We start from the raw sequence: 16,021 nt of genomic DNA on the forward strand, positions 1-16,021 counted from the left end.
TTTCCATGAACGACGTGCACGCGAGGACAGGGATGGCTCGAGGCCGCTCAGTGCGGCTGTGTGAGTCCCGCGAGAGTCTTAAAGGGAATCCTGCCTCGGAAGGAATTGCCCGCGTGTGCATGCATGCACCGTGCTGGGGCCAATACTCGGTCTTGGTTGCTCGAGCAGCTGAGCGGGTTACTTATGGACAAAGACCACACTGCCTGGCCTCTTTGACAATGTAGGTCCTGACACGCTCGCCCTCACCAATCTCTCCCTCATCGTCCAATGGCCCTGCCCGCGTTCGATCCCTTCGAGGCATTGGGACTTCCGAGAGACGCTTCGGAACACGTTATCAAGGAACGGTATCACTATCTCTCGCGGAAGTACCATCCGAATCGACACCAGGGCAGTGACGAGTCCAAGGCCACGTTATCCGAGCATTTCCATAACGTCCATCAGGCATGGAAGGTGTTGAGCCAGGCGGACAGCCGGCGACGACGGGTCGAGCTGTTGAACCTTCTGGAGCTTCAAGATGAGATGCTCACGCAGTTTGTCGAGCTTTTGAGTGCAGACACGCCGGAGGAGAAGCACGATCATCACGCATCCGATGTTGATGGGCATGTATCGAGTGACGCGGATGAAGACCTCCCCAATGTCGGCTTGCAGCGAAGGCAGACCTTCAAGGACTTCCACGGAACCAGACATCTGGGAGACCGCCGCCAGAGCATCGATACCGCATCGCCTACGAGTCCGACCAAGAAGACCCTGAAATGGTCTTTGTCCAAGCTTACGACGGCAAAGAAGCAGGAACAACAGAAAGAGGCAGACTACTTCACCCAGCGCCGGAAGAAGCTCGAGAAGCTGAGACGGAAAGAGCTTGAAGCCTTTTTGGAATACCGAGATGCTATGGTGGCTAAATTTGAGGCGGAAGAGATTGTGGAAACGCAGTATGAGGAGTACGAGCGAGCAAAGTGGAAGCGGGAATACTTTGAAAGAGCACCCAGAGGAACAACAGAACGCTTTCGGTCGTTTCAGCATGCTATGTCTGCCGTTACTGCTTTCGAGAACCATGCACCACGGAATCGTAACCGATCCACTCTCAGCAACTACTCAGTCATGTCACCGACTGTCGGCCCAGGCGAAGGGCCCAAGTTCCTGGATCCGGAGCATGCTATTTCGAGACAAAAGACGGCACATCGAAGAGGTTGGAGCAGTGATATCAGTGGTGACCAGACGGACAGTAGCGAGGATGAGTCTACGGAGCTGCAAGGGTCAAGAAAGATCTCACCACCTGGAAATTTCCATCAGCCTCCCATGAGGCATGGTAAACTTGTGACGTTTGAAAACTTCAAGCGTCACGCCAATGGCAAGCACGCTGTAGCAATAGAACAAGGGGGAGACTCGCCTGGGCCATTCAAGCTGGTTGTCAGACAGCCTACAGATCTTGGGACGATTGTGGAAGCTCACGACTCGAGTGGAGAGACGCCGTCGGGTTCTTCGAGATCACCTTCGCCACAGCCTGTAACAGGCACGGAGCTGGCCAAGTTCACCGTGGTGCCTTCTTCTGGGACCGCAGACATCTTTGGCGTCCCGCCTGAGCGTCGTGCTCGATCACGCAGTCCAGCTGGACACGGGAGATCTCCTTCGCCCACTCCTTCTGAACCCGAACAACGCCGACTCGTACATGATGGATGTCGATTCGAAACGAAACACATTGGCCCACCCGAGCATCACCACGTTCCCATCTCACACGTGCATCTGCTGTCGAGGCAAGAGAAGTCTGATATTCTTGGAGCGGAACCGGACACTGAGCTTGACCCGTCTGTACTGCTCCAGCGACTGTCGAGTCTTGATCCAAGAGTGGCGTCTAGATTTGAAGTCAAGCCGGACATGGAAGAGATGTTTAACTTCAGACTCATTTACGGCAACAGAGAAGTCACCAGCCGACAGCATCAGTCTTTCATTGCGCTCAGCTATCGACGCAAGCTGCATGTCGAGAGGCATTCTACGCATTACACACTTCCATTGGAGCCGGAGATCTTCCAGGCCGTATGGGACGAGAGACAATCCGATTCCGAAGGCGTTTGGATCGATCAGATCTGCATTGACCAGGACAGCGACATAGAACGAACGATCTCAATGTCTGCCATGGACATGGTGTATAGGAGCGCCCGAGTCGTGGTGGTTGCATTAGACGACATTGAATTGGACCAATTCGAAGGCGAGCTTCTGCAGAATCATATGGACGAGTATTCAGGCATGACCCATGTTGCCCCTCGGCATCGATTCCGACGCAAGCAGCCGCCGTACCTCGAGACTCATGAGGATCTCTACAAAGTTGTTCGAAAGATGCTGAGGTCTTCGTGGTTCAAGCGCGCCTGGTGTCGGCATGAGATGAGGCTGGCCAAGCATCACGTCTTTCTCATTCCATGCAAGAGAGCGGGCACTTGGGGAGGTCGAGATGTGCTGAGATTCAACGGCAAGTGCATAGCACATCTGCTGGATCTTTGCGTTGAAGTCCCTTTCGAGCCTGATGTGGAGTCGGTCAAGCCAGCCCTTCATGGATTCTTTAGAGATCGCGCGAAGATGGCAGAGAACGAGAGGCAGATGCGTCTGCATCATGGCAACTTCTCGACTGTCGTCGCAGAGGTCTTTGCAATGGAGGCTGGTGGCGATCCTCGAATTCCAGCCGAGCAGCGACTCTCGGATGCTAGGAAGGACAAGATATCGATCATCCTCAACACTTTGGAGTGTGGACTGTCTCTTCATGAGGGTGTGCGAGATCCATCTGACCCGCGCTACAACATCACGACGGACAATCAGTGTTTCCATGACTTGTCGTTGCTGGCGCTTGCAGCACAAGATCCGGGTGCGCTGTGCTCAGTCGGAGCACCACTGCCCATCACAGAAGATGCGTCGAGCTGGGTCTACATGCCAACCGTTGCTGATTCTGGGTTGAACAACTTCAAGACCTTGGAGCGGTTACCAGCAAATGCCAGATTTGTAACACACACGAGTGGATCTGAGCACTTCATTCAACTGGACATGAGGTTCCTGAAACGCACGAGAAACGCCAGAGCGTCAATCGACCCGGACATGATTGATCTAGCCCGGCACTTTATGAATGTCTGTGATGAACGCAAGTGGGGTCGTAATAGGAAGCGCTATCTCATACATGATCGAAAGGCGAATCTGCTGTTTGGGCCTATGAAAGAGGTGTATATCGAGACGCTCGCCTGCGTTTTTCACTGCGGACCAGACTGGATGAGCGATGTTTGTCGAAGATACAGCATGAGCCGTTGGAAGGTCGATCTTCAGCCAGCCTGGCAGCTTCTCATCGCGCTGCAGAATACACACGGTCGATGGCCCGCCGATTCCTGGGACGAGCGCGCGGCTGCATTCATCGCGGACTTTGTCAACTTCCTGGTCATTCGAGGTCTGCCGCAACGACAGATCTCGAAGCCTGAACCATGGAGACCGCTCTGGGTCAGCACACCTCTAGGCGGCAAAGTCCTCACATTCGTGCCCATCTCCGACGAGACCGTCCACGCAGCGATCCCCACCGTCCTGATCAACGCCGACTACGTCCATCTGGCACGCCTGTGGATCCTCAAACCACGCTCAATCCCGGAAGACCTCGAAAAGAATGTCGATCTCGTATCTTATTCTAACGACTGGACTTTACTCGGCAAATCTGTTTTATTTAGCGACGAGCTTTCCATCGGACAAATGACTGCATATGGAGGGGATTTCAAGGATCAGCAGAGGGTTTTTGGACGGCGGAAGGATATGGCTAATGGGATTCCGGGAGTCAGGGAGAGGAGGAGGAATTGATTTTTGAAGATTATGATGGAAAAGATACCCTGTACTAATAGATTGAGACTCCTTTGGCATAGCGTTCTGAGCGTATAGAGGACGGTGCATGGCGCATGGCGTGGGTGGCGTTTTGGGAGTAATAAGAGCATTTTGCACGTGAATTAAGTTTCGATCTTTCACGTGATCTTCGGCGTCTGGTCTCAGATGTTTTTGATTGTGACCATTTCAACGCGTGTGTTTCACGCCTGCCGCGGACTTTGTTTGAACTTCGTTTCGCCACTGGCATCCCCCAAGACCAGCCGGGCGACGGTGGAGTGGGTTGCAGCAGCGCAGAAAAAGGCCCTGCATGTCGTCTTGCTTTTCGCTGAAACCGGGTTATACAGGTTATACAGCAGGAAGAAATTCAATCGGACTGGCCTTGAGGAGTACACCGCAACTCGGACTCGGTTCTCTGTTTTTTTCTTGTTGGTCGTGCAGGAAAGACGTATATGGCGGATTCGGTGTACCGGCTGCATTGAAGGAAGATAAAGAGGTTCTGTGAAGGAAACAAGAAACACGCAGACTTACGATTCACGACTGGGACGGCCGCCTTGCGAATAGAACCGGTCCTTGGAAGAATACCACCGACGCCACCATCACAATGCCCATCCTCACCGGCCGAAGAACAGCACGACCGTCCTTCACGGAACGCTCGCCAACGTTTCCCTCCTACTACAGCACTCGCAAGAAACCTCGCCGGTGGCCGCTGGTGATCCGGTTCATCAAGGGTGCCATCCACGTCGACATCGCGCTGCCGGTCATCCTGCACGCCCTCTTCGCCGCGCTCATCTGCTACTTCGACTTCTCCCACGACGGACACCTAGCCATCCCCTCGTCGACCCTCCCCTCGCTCTCCATCGTCGTGGGCCTCATGCTCGTCTTCCGCAACTCGACCTCCTACGACCGTTTCTGGCAAGGCAACCAGCTCTTCACCACCGTCGAGACCAACATCCGCAACCTGACCCGCTCCTTCCTCGCCTGCTCCTACAACCCCCACGGCCCACCACCCACCGAAGCCGAGCGCGCAGACACCGAACGCACAGTTAGGACCTTGCTCGCCCTGATCTACGCCGCCAAAAACCACCTCCGCGCCGAATGGGGCCAGTCAATCCCCATCCTCCTCCCGCGCGCCGAACTCGAACGCCAACGCCGCGAGAGCGTCTCCGTCTACAAGCCCGAATACGACGACCTCCTCCCGCGCGGCACGCGAGGCCACGAAGACCAAGGTCTCGGCCTCCTCCTGCAACTCTCCGTGCAGGTCGAAGGCTACATCAAACGCTCGCACGACCGCGGCTGGTTCCACGCCCCGCAAGCCTCGCAACTCACCGTCCAGCTCAACACCCTCGTCGCCGCCTACGGCAGCATGGAGACCATCCACCTGACGCCCCTCCCCGTCGCCTACCTCATCCACATGCGCCAAGTCCTCGCGATCTTCTGCTGCGTCCTGCCCTTCGCCCTCGTCTCTGAAATGGGCTGGTGGTGCATCCTCATGACCGCCTTCGTGTCCTTCACGCTCTACGGCATCGAAGCCATCGGCGCCCAGCTCGAAGACCCCTTCGGTTACGATCGGAATGATATCAAAGTCGATGCCATCGCGGAGGATTTGAGGGTGGAGACGACGGTGCTTATTGAGAATTGGCGGAAGGGAGGCGATATGTTCCCTCAGACGCAGGTGCAGCAGAATAATCCTTTTGCTGGTGTTGGTGTTGGTGTTGGTGGTGTTGGGATGCAGCAGGGCCAGAGTCCGCAGAGGGGGAGAGGGAATACGGGTCCGGGGGCTTTTGATGAGAGGAGTCCGATGGCGAGGTAGATAGATTGAATAGAAGGGATAGAGAAGTGAGGTGAGGTCGGGATTAGATAGAAGAGAAGTGGAGTTCTATTTCCTTCAATCAGGATCACCGCGATGCGCGATTTATTTCACCTGCAAGTCACTGGACCCTTCGATCCATCCCACATGAAGGGATCTCACGGATAAGCTTAAACATATGCTTGCAGGCTGTACTTTTGCCGATGATGGGTAAGAACGTGAGAAAGATGATGAGTTGAGAGGAAAGAGAAAGATGTTCAGGTCAAAGCATAGCCATTGTTCTCAAATCGCCTCGTGGCGAACTAGTGAAACATTCTATCATTCGTCGCAAACGTGTAAACTCCTCCGTAATGCAATCTTATTGAGGGCCCCGTTGTGCTGTCAAGAGCACATCAAAGCCACCTGATTACCCCGAGAGACGTCTTTCCCAACTTCCTTCCGAGCAAGCGTAGATGGCTCGCTTAGTCGTAAAGGTCCTCTTCGCCGGCACCTATTCAAATTGTCAGCGTCTGCATACCCTCAAGATCATCATGGTTGTACATACCGTTCTGCTGCTGATCGGCGCCACCATCGGTACCGTCCTCTGGGAAGCGGAAGAAAGCACTGCCGCCAGCGCTGCTCTTCATGCTCTGGGCGAATGCCTCGTATCGGCGAATCTCGGTATCCGTGACTGAGCGACGAGCCATGCTCATAGCCTCCTCGAAGTGCTTCTTGGTGAGTTCAGGCACAGGGTCCTCCTCGTCAACATCCTCCTCCATCTTGGTGTCATCCCCCTCCTGAGCCTCGCGGGCCTTGTCCTTCTCGATGGCAATGCCGATGCTCTCCTTGATGGCGAGCTTGACAGCACGCTGGGTGATGAAGCCCAAGTCGGCACCAGAGAAGCCGTGGGTCTTCTGGGCGATGTAGGAAAGGTCGACGTCGGGGGCGACTGGCGTCTTGCGGAGCTGAGCCTTGAGAATGCTCTCACGGCCGACCTGGTCGGGAAGTGGGACGTACACAAGGGTATCGAGACGACCTGGACGGCAGAGAGCGTTGTCGAGTTGCTCTGGTCGGTTAGTAGCACCAATGACGAAGACGTTCTTCTTGCTGGTCATGCCGTCCATCTCAGTCAGGAGCTGGTTGACCACACGGTCGGAAGCACCGCCAGCATCGCCGACACTACCGCCACGAGACTTGGCAATGGAGTCCAACTCGTCGAGGAAGACAACGCAAGGAGCAGCAGCACGAGCCTTGTCGAAGATGTCTCGAATGTTGCTCTCGGACTCACCGAACCACATGGAGAGCAGTTCAGGACCCTTGACGGAGATGAAGTTGGCAGCGCACTCGTTGGCGACTGCCTTGGCGAGAAGAGTCTTACCAGTACCTGGTGGTCCGTAGAAGAGCACACCTCGGGACGGGCTAAGACCGAACTTGAGGAACTTCTCTGGGTGGTCAACTGGGTACTGCACGGACTCGATGAGCTCGCGCTTGACGTCTTCGAGACCACCAATGTCGTCCCACCGCACGTTGGGCACCTCGACGACGGCAACCTCGCGGAGAGCAGATGGGTTGCTGACGCCAAGAGCGAATCGGAAGTTCTCTTGCGTGACACCAAGGCTGTCGAGCACCTCAGCGTCGATGGTATCCTCATCCAAATCGATCAGGTCCATCTTCTCACGAATCTGCTGCATGGCGGCTTCGGAGCAGAGCGAGGCGATATCCGAACCGACGTAACCGTGGGTCTCGGCGGCGATCGATTCGAGGTCGACGTCTTCACCAAGCTTCATGTTCTTGGTGTGGATCTGGAGAATCTCGAGACGGCCGGTGGGGTCTGGGATACCGATGTCGACTTCACGGTCGAAACGGCCGAAACGACGAAGGGCTGGGTCGATCGAGTTGGGACGGTTGGTGGCGGCCATGACGACCACGTTGGAACGGGCCTTCATGCCATCCATGAGGGTGAGCAGCTGAGAGACGACACGTCGCTCAACTTCACCGTTGGTCTTCTCACGCTTTGGCGCGATGGAGTCAATTTCGTCGATGAAGATGATGGCCGGGCTGTTCTTCTCCGCCTCCTCGAAGGCCTTTCGCAGATTGCTCTCAGACTCACCAGCCATCTTCGACATGATCTCTGGGCCGTTGATGAGGAAGAAGAAAGCACCGGTCTCGTTGGCAACGGCGCGGGCCATCAGCGTCTTACCAGTACCGGGTGGACCATACATGAGGATACCACGCGGCGGCTTGATACCGATGGACTTGAACAGCTGAGGATGTCTGAGCGGAAGCTCGACCAACTCGCGGACCTGGGCCATCTGCTTGCGGCAGCCACCAATGTCATCGTAGCCGACCTCGTTGAGGTTGCCCTCCTCATCTTCTCGCTGAATGGGCTCACCTTCGCAGTGGATGACAGTGTCTTGTGCCACGATGCCGTACTCTGGTGGGTCGATCTCGACGACCTTGAACTCTACCGTCCGCATGGCGGCGCGGCATGTGAAGAGATCGCCTTGCCGCAGTGGGCGGTAGGCTTCGCGGAAGTATGGTGCGAGGAAAACATCGAACAGCGAGCCGGTCAGACCCTCGATGGTGTCTGCCATGGGCAGGACTGCGATGCGCTTTGCGTATTTGATGTCGGGGCATGGGTTGACCGTGACGACGTCGCCCAGCTTGACTCTGAGATTGTGTCTCACCACGCGGTTCATGCGCGCTGAGCCGTCATCAAGGTCGTCATCAGCGAGGACGATGAGTACGGTGTCCTTTCTCTTCTTGCCCTTGACGAGGACAGTGTCGCCGCGGAACAGCTGCAGCTGCTCCATGGTGTTGTTGGACAGTGCGAGAATGGAGTTGTCATCGGTGGTGGCGTCCGTGACGATCAAGCTGTTGGGCTTCTTCTTCTTCTTGAGGATGGCCGTGGCGGTGGCATCCTCATCGCGGTGCTCGCCGCCGGAAGGATCGTTGTCGAGCTTGACTTTGCCCTTGCCGGCGGAGTGGTCTGGTTCAGCAGACATGATGGAGGCGTTTGATGCTCGTGTGATGCTATCGGACAAGCGCTCACCAGTCTCCGGCGGATGCAGTGAGCGGCGGTGCAGTGAGGATGGCGGGTGCAGCTGTCGAGGCTGGTGGGTGTGGTGGGTGTAGATGTAGGATGGAGGGAAGGTTGATGGCGGAGAGTGAGTTAGAAGAGGTGGTGGATGGAAAGTGAAGGTGTTGTTGGTGGCAGATGATGATGGTTCCTGAGTTGAAGCTCTCGCTGCTGGACGTGCTTGGCGGCTGAACTCCGGCGGCTGGCATGATCTCATCCGGTAAACGGACACCTCTTCTCTTCACCTGCACGACGGAGGAATGAATAATCATCAGCCACCACAGTCGCCCGCAGAAGCCCATCGAAACACCCGCCGCGTACATCGTTGCCGCCTGCTGGTGGTCGCCTTTCATTCACCTGCATCTTGCCATCACGTGTAAATATCTCACTTTTTCTGATCGCCACTGCCGGTCCATCTTCGCACATGCTCGGCCTCCGGTCCCATGTACTGAAGTCTATGCATCATTATTGCTCTCGCGCCTCGCATATACTGCAGCTTCACGCATACGGCTGCACACTGCAACGCTTTGCGAATCGGAATAGGAAGTAATATAGGCAGTCACCAGCTTGAACTTGATCGCAACATCCCTTTCTTGGCCCTGACACTCGTTCATATGTGACGGAAAGGGAAGCTGCATGGCTCAATTTGGCGGCAGGTGCTTTGCGTCGGCATATATTTGAATAGCTTGTACCATTCTCAACTCTAATACCAAAACTGCACGACAATCACTGCATGCACGGCAACCATCGGCGTTTATCCCGGACAAGAGCTTAGACTCTGCTATCCAAAGCATCACCTCGATCACCAAGCACGAAGTCAGGAGGAAGTCCACAATGGCTCCTGGAAGGCAGGTCACGTCCCAAGTTCCCATCGCATCTTCGACGTGTCCATGTCAGCTGGCATGGGCCTGATGATACCGCCTCGACTATGGCCTTATCTTGACCACCCACATCAGCTGCATGCTACATTCCCTTCAAATTGACTTTCCTTCAAAATGTTCTTGTTGTCTCCTCACGTTCGCCTCACAATAGGCAAACATCCCGGTACTCTAACAGTAGTTGCAGGCGCGAAGAGCTCTACAAAGGAGCAATCATGCAGTGGCATGCAGTACAAAGATCGAATGTTTCGTCAAAGACAGACGAAAATGTTCACAATGATCACCAGCCATGGGAGAGCAAGCAAGATCCAACATGCAGCAGGAGTTCTGCCAGAGTCGATGGCACCTACCAAATTATATCACACAGAGCTGTTGAGAGTTCCATTCGCAAGGAGACCAACCTTTACAACACGAGTTTCACCAGCGACACAGCCTCTTCCAGCACCGATGAGGAAGGCCCAATTCGAAGAGTCTCAAATCCCTTGGATGTCGACATGCCAATAGAAGCCAAGTCCATCACCACTATTGCGTACCAAAGGGCCTTGAGAAATCGACCTCTGGAGCAGCTTCTCTCACATGGCGAGAAGTTCGACCCGAACGCCTACACCCCGACCTTTCTACACGACATGCTCATGCTTCCTGGCTCGCTGGCCAATCTGCTTGATAAAAGTATGCTCGATCCTGAACCACAACTCATTCGCCCCCAGTAAAACCATCTAATCAACTTCTCAGTACCAACCTGGGACATCGAGCGTCAAATGACACCCGCCCTCCTCCCAGGCTACAAAGCCCACGTCCACGCCCCATCGCTCCAGCCAGCACTGACCCAATCAGACGACCCCAACGACTACGTCCAAGGCATGCTCATCTTCGGCCTGGGCAAAGATCTCCGCCGTCTAATCCACAACCACTACCGCACCCACGCCAAACGCCGCAAACTCCAACTGGAAGTCGAACTCCAAGTCCTCGTCGAAGAACCCGGCCCCGGCCACGTCTTTCAGCAGAAAGTGCTGCGGCCTCGCCGGCGAGCGATTCAAGCGCACGTGTGGCTGTGGTCGAAGAAGCGGGGTGGCGAGGAATTTTGTGAGACGGGGGAGTGGAATCTGGAGCATGCGCTGTTGGGGAATCTTGGACCTAAGCAGACGGCGCTGAGGGTTGAGGCTGATGCTAAGGGGGATGAGGATGGGGATGGGTGGATTGGGAGGGAGGTGAAGGAGGTGAGGGTTGATCCCGAGGAGAGGGACAGTAGAGAGGTTGTGCGGCGCGGCGGTGCTGGGTCTTTGGACTATGAGCGGATTACGGGAGTGGGTTTCACGGGATGGTAGAGAGGTGAAGGTATTCACCTTTCTCTCTCTCCATCGTCGCTTCTCTCTATTATGGGATGGAGGTGGTGATAGATCACCGTTAGCATTGATACACCGAAAAGTAGATGCTATGATCGTGTGACTTCCCCCTCATGAGGACGGTGCAGTGTAATTGCTTCCTGAGAACATATCAAGCTATCACTCATCGTCAGCACACATCTCTCCCATCCAGGACTAAAGCTTTCCACCCAGACCTTTGAACGCCGTCTTGATATACTCCTCAACATCCTCCAACAACTCCTTCGGCTTCTCCATAGCCTACAAAAAACACAGTATCAGTCAGCATCTCACATCCCTACACCTTGAACGGTACCGACTTACCGCAAAATGCCCACCACTAGTATGCACCTTCGCCGAAACCAGATTACAGCTCTGAGCCACCCAGCTCTTAGGCATAGGCACCAGTTCCTTGGGGAAGAACGAGTATCCCGAAGGCTTGCTGACGTGTGGTCGTTCGCGGCCTCGGCCGGAGGCGCTGGCGATTCGAGGTCGTTCATCGCCGCCGGACAACTCCTTGTGTCAGCAATTTTACGCGTACCGTGGAGGGGGTTATAGGACTTACTCCTCGGTAGGGGTAGATGCATCGTGGGAACGTCTCGGTCATCCAGTAGAGTGTTACGCTGTCCAGGATTTCTTGGAGGGGCGGGTCTTCGTCCGTCCATTCGAGGAACTTCTCCCCGATCCAGGAGAGCAGCGCCAGAGGACTCGCGCTCAAGGCATGTCCGATCGTCGCCGTGCGCGTGCCGTGTTCCTGCGCATACGCAGTGGCGTAGTCTCGGAACCACAGTCCACGACCGAGGGCTTGCTTCTCCACGTCCTCGATCGGAAGTTCGTCTGCGTTCTGGGGACGAGGGATAGGCGAGAAATTGAGATGCATTCCCTTGCAGGCATCGTTGGTCGCAGCTTGGTAGCGCGAGATGAAAGAGCCCAGATCGCCTCCTTGAGCGACATAGCCGGAGAATCCGAGGCCAAGCATGAGGTTGTTCAGGGCTTCCGAGGCGTTCTCGAGGGCGTAGTCGTAGTTGAGCGGTGGGCCGGAGGAGTATGCGTATCCGGGGATGCTGGGGACAATGACATGGTAAGGGAGATCCTGAGGGGAATACTTCTGCTTGAGCAGGTCGAGGATCTGGAGGAACTCGAGGAAAGAGCCAGGCCAGCCGTGGTAGAGCGCGAGGGGCGTGGCGTCTGGTTTCTGGGAAAAGAGCGCGATGAAGTGGATCGTCAAGTCATGGCCCACGTCGTCCTTGACCTGCGCGGTGAAGTTGGGGAATGAATTGATGCGGTCTTCGGTCTTGCGCCAGTCGTAGCTGTTCAGCCAGTTCTCCTTGGCGTTGATTAGCCAGTCTCGAGGAGTTCCATAGCGTCTCTCGACGGACTTGTCTGAGTTCTCGTAGACCGGTGGAGCGACTGGCGAGAGCTTGAGAAGAGTCTTGAAGTCTTGAATCTTTTGATCTTCGACGTGAGCTTTAAACGGCTTGATGTCGAACTTGACGCCCGCTGGGACTTTTCCGTAGTCTGCCATGGTTGATGGTGAAAGGAGTTGTTTCTCAAAGGAGAGGAGCCGACGGAGAGCGTTCATGGATTGGAACAAGACAGGTTCTCATATCTTGCTTACTCTTGTGAAACGCGAGGATGGTTCGCGTACTGACGAGCTGGCCTCGAGCTCTCATACGTGACTTGCATCATAAGGGCGGAGCTCACCTTCCTGCCCCTCGGCTGAGTGAGGCCGTCGTGCAAGGTCTTCTACTGCTTCGAGTATAGCTGCGTGGATGCTGACAAAGTGTACAACCCGCTCTTGGACTCCGTTTCTCGCATCATCTCTGACTCCTTTTTATGCAAGCCAATGGTCTTGGATATGCTGGATACATTGGCGGTGATGTGAAAGGGAAGCAGGCAGACACGCCGCTCCGCTGTCAAGTTGGTGGCTGGGTGCGAATCCGAAAGAAGAATGAGACGGCAGGGGTCATGGATAGACGACACCTGCTCTTCTCTCATCGATCTCTAAACATCTATTCACAACCACCGCAGTAGAGGCCAAGGTCCTATGTGTTTCTACAAAGCGAAAGACTGTGTGCAGCGGCGCCCAGTCTTCGAAAACCGATGTTCTTGAGACCAACCACGCTCCTGGCAACCCATCCAAAGCGGATAGACCCTAATTGGAGATGACACGGTTCAAAAGATTGGGTGAGATACGGTGTACAGTACATGGGTGTTGAGGGTATGCTATCGTAGATTCGACGACAAGGCAGTGACTGTTCTTCCGTTACTGCGCCTCCGCCACAATCCTGACACCGCCGACAGCTAGATGGCACTGGTTGACTCACCATGAGGGAAGAATTGATATCCTAAAGTGCAGACCATGATCATCCCTCGCTATTCACCATTTCAAGTATCAGCGTAGCAAGACATACCAAAGAGTTACCACAAATGGCCAAGCCAGCCTTCCGGGAGATCCGCGCGTCCCACGACGACGAGTGCATCACAGTCTATCAAGAATACAACGCTTCCATCGCCGAATCGGCCATTGAAAGCCAAAAACTCTCCGCCTCGCCCTTATACCGCCCCGGCCGAGCAACATGGATCAAGCCTTCTTGGTGCTGGATGATGTACCGAAGCGGCTACTCGTACAAGGATAGCAATCAATAACGCATCCTCGCTATCCGCATGAAACACGAGCACTTCGCGAGGCTTCTCAAAAATGCCTGTCCTGCTGGCGCTCCGCATGCGAGAGGCGAGAGCGTAGTTGTCCAGTGGGATCCTGAGAGGGGACCGAGACTTGAGAGGTTGGAGTATAGGGGTATTCAAATTGGGATTCCTGGGGGTGTGAGGGATCAGTGGATTGAGGAGTGGATTGAGGGTATTGAGGATGTTACGCAGATGGCGAGGGATATGAAGAAGAAGTTGGATGAGGATCTTACGATTGGGGTGGAAGAGCTTGTCAGACTTGGCTTGATGCCGGACGAGCGATTGTATAGGGTTGACGACGAGGTCTTTGATCGGCTCGGGATGGCTTCGCAAAAATAAGGAAGTATCCTCAAAATCCGAGCTTGATAGGTTGCTAACATATCCAGCAGAACCTACCTGCTGCACAACTTCAACTCTGTATACCTCAAAGGTGGATACGCCACCAAGGTGAAACCCGTCCCGATCCACATGCCAACATCAGAAGATTCTGCTGCTTTTGCCAGAGGTCCAACGAACCAGGTCTGATACATCCCGAGGATGGCTCCCGTCCATCCAAGCAAGAAAGCAGCCAGAGCAGCAAAACCAGAAGGCAACCTTCTTGGCTGCGACCATACTGTCCAGTCGATTTCCTTCGTCGTTTTGAAGAGCAAGTGCTCCTGCAAGACGATGGCAATCATTGGCATGAGCCAGTACCCCATCAAGGCTAGGAAGTTCTGAAGGATGACGAAGAGCTTGTTGCGACCTGCCACTCCCAAAACTAGTTGTATAATTACCAGGAAGACGACCCAAGCCCATCGAGGAATCTTAGCAAAGTACCGACCCAGAGTCTGGCTGCAGATCGCAGCACTGTACGATCCTGGGACGCAGTTCGCGATGACTCCAAGGGCGAGGACCACCGAGCAGAATTTGCCAAAGCCCCCGAGCGGTGCAAAGCTTTCGACTATGAGCGCGCCGGCTGAGATGTTGTATGCATACTGCCAGGCACTTGAAGCCATGACACCGCACGCCAGGCCGATCCCGAGAAGATTGACGAACATGAAAGCCAGGATAAGCCCAGCTACCGTGAGTGTGAAGACCTTCCATTTGGGTGTGTTCTCCGGGTAGTAGACGTAGAAGTCCGCGCCTGCAGCCGCCCAAGAGTTCGGGACGTAGAAGCACAGCGTCACGAACGTCAGCCTTGCGGCTGCAAGAGCAGATCCAGAAACCGTGGATTCTAGCGAGGCGTTGAAGTTGGGTCCAGCACATCCGACGAGAACGAACAGAGCGAATGCTTGAGGAAGCCAGGCAAATCTGCACCAGTTCAAGTCAGCGAAGCGGCAGGGAATCACACTTTCCACGACCCTACCTCTCGTAAGCATAGAAAAGCTTCAGCCCAAATCCAGCAATCAGACCCTCCAAGATCGCCACAATCACCACTCCAACCACGACGCTCATGCTCCCCCCACTAACCGCCGCCAACATCTGTCCCGCCAAAATACAATCAATCGTGCCCCACCCAACCATAAGCACAACATTCAACAAACTACACAGCTTCGCCACATGGTACCCCATAAAGAACCTCAGCACCACCATCGTCCGACACCCACTCACAGGACCCCGCGTACTCATATACGCCGTCGAGATGGAGCCCAGCACGACTCCAATGGTCATGCACCAGGCGCAGTCGGTGAAGCCGAGGCCCATGAGGAGGGGTCCGAGCATGGGAACGGAGAGGTTGTTGACGGTCAGGTTGGCGCTGAACCAGAGCATCAGCATGTGCAGGGTTGAGGTCTTTTGGCGGGAGGAGGGCGGGACTCGTTCGAGGCCGCGGGCTTCGAAGCCGGAGAGGGAGGTGAGGTGGGCATTGAGGCGGGAGAAGAGGTGTTTGGGGGAGGTTGACGGGTCGCGAGAGGCTTCGATGTCTTGTGTAGCCGGTTTTTCGACTGTGTGAGTGCTCTCGAGGGTATCTGTTGGTTGACCCATTGCTCGTCAAAGGCAAGACGGAGATGAGAACGCTACGACCAGTTTCCAAGACGTTGAAAGTTGGCAAGGTCAAGAATATATGGCTTGTTTTGGAGCTGCATTGATCAGCGAGGCTGAAATGCGAAGATAAGTATTCATACGAATACGGAACGAGTCTCAAGGTAGCTGACTTTGCAGATGTGTCCTGTATGTGGCAGGTCAATATTGAGTTTGCGAGATCTGCTGCAAGCTTCTTCTTGGCTTGTCATTAAGCTCTGATCGACAGCAGACAGACAAGCTTGAGAAATTAGCAACATCTTCCCCAGACTGCAGCTCATCGGCACCATTTCCTTTCGAATGGAGATGTCATGTCTTTGGAAGAACGTAAGTGAAGGGTCTTCCATGTTGACGAAGCTGACTGAAAAGAGTTGGGAGTGTTGGTGAAACGGGA

The 16,021-nt window shown here is 54.8% G+C and overlaps 7 protein-coding genes across 7 annotated transcripts; 4 read left to right on the forward strand and 3 right to left on the reverse strand.

Moving 5' to 3' along the window:
* Positions 1–267: 267 nt before the first annotated feature.
* Positions 268–3,816, forward strand: M409DRAFT_56030 (uncharacterized protein; the record flags this gene model as incomplete). The annotated part of the gene is made up of 1 exon (XM_033813167.1): positions 268–3,816. The coding sequence occupies one exon, from the start codon at positions 268–270 to the stop codon at positions 3,814–3,816; it is 3,549 nt and encodes a 1,182-aa protein (XP_033666031.1).
* A 622-nt stretch (positions 3,817–4,438) lies between these two features.
* M409DRAFT_67423 (uncharacterized protein) lies at positions 4,439–5,647 on the forward strand (the record flags this gene model as incomplete). The annotated part of the gene is made up of 2 exons (XM_033817394.1): positions 4,439–5,509; positions 5,573–5,647. 2 exons carry the CDS (start codon positions 4,439–4,441, stop codon positions 5,645–5,647), a joined length of 1,146 nt encoding a protein of 381 aa, XP_033666032.1.
* Positions 5,648–6,105: 458 nt separating this feature from the next.
* M409DRAFT_24533 (uncharacterized protein) lies at positions 6,106–8,628 on the reverse strand (the record flags this gene model as incomplete). Its single annotated transcript, XM_033807279.1, has 2 exons — positions 6,106–6,134; positions 6,189–8,628. 2 exons carry the CDS (start codon positions 8,626–8,628, stop codon positions 6,106–6,108), a joined length of 2,469 nt encoding a protein of 822 aa, XP_033666033.1.
* A 1,167-nt stretch (positions 8,629–9,795) lies between these two features.
* Positions 9,796–10,905, forward strand: M409DRAFT_24534 (uncharacterized protein; the record flags this gene model as incomplete). Its single annotated transcript, XM_033807280.1, has 2 exons — positions 9,796–10,249; positions 10,313–10,905. The coding sequence occupies 2 exons, from the start codon at positions 9,796–9,798 to the stop codon at positions 10,903–10,905; spliced, it is 1,047 nt and encodes a 348-aa protein (XP_033666034.1).
* Positions 10,906–11,118: 213 nt separating this feature from the next.
* Positions 11,119–12,466, reverse strand: M409DRAFT_24535 (uncharacterized protein; the record flags this gene model as incomplete). Its single annotated transcript, XM_033807281.1, has 3 exons — positions 11,119–11,202; positions 11,266–11,454; positions 11,507–12,466. The coding sequence occupies 3 exons, from the start codon at positions 12,464–12,466 to the stop codon at positions 11,119–11,121; spliced, it is 1,233 nt and encodes a 410-aa protein (XP_033666035.1).
* Positions 12,467–13,371: 905 nt separating this feature from the next.
* Positions 13,372–13,968, forward strand: M409DRAFT_67426 (uncharacterized protein; the record flags this gene model as incomplete). Its single annotated transcript, XM_033817395.1, has 2 exons — positions 13,372–13,568; positions 13,632–13,968. 2 exons carry the CDS (start codon positions 13,372–13,374, stop codon positions 13,966–13,968), a joined length of 534 nt encoding a protein of 177 aa, XP_033666036.1.
* A 53-nt stretch (positions 13,969–14,021) lies between these two features.
* On the reverse strand, positions 14,022–15,591 carry M409DRAFT_24537 (uncharacterized protein; the record flags this gene model as incomplete). Its single annotated transcript, XM_033807282.1, has 2 exons — positions 14,022–14,919; positions 14,975–15,591. 2 exons carry the CDS (start codon positions 15,589–15,591, stop codon positions 14,022–14,024), a joined length of 1,515 nt encoding a protein of 504 aa, XP_033666037.1.
* Positions 15,592–16,021: the final 430 nt, after the last annotated feature.

Source organism: Zasmidium cellare, assembly GCF_010093935.1.
Source record: "Zasmidium cellare ATCC 36951 unplaced genomic scaffold M409scaffold_23, whole genome shotgun sequence".
Lineage (NCBI taxonomy): Eukaryota > Fungi > Ascomycota > Dothideomycetes > Mycosphaerellales > Mycosphaerellaceae > Zasmidium > Zasmidium cellare.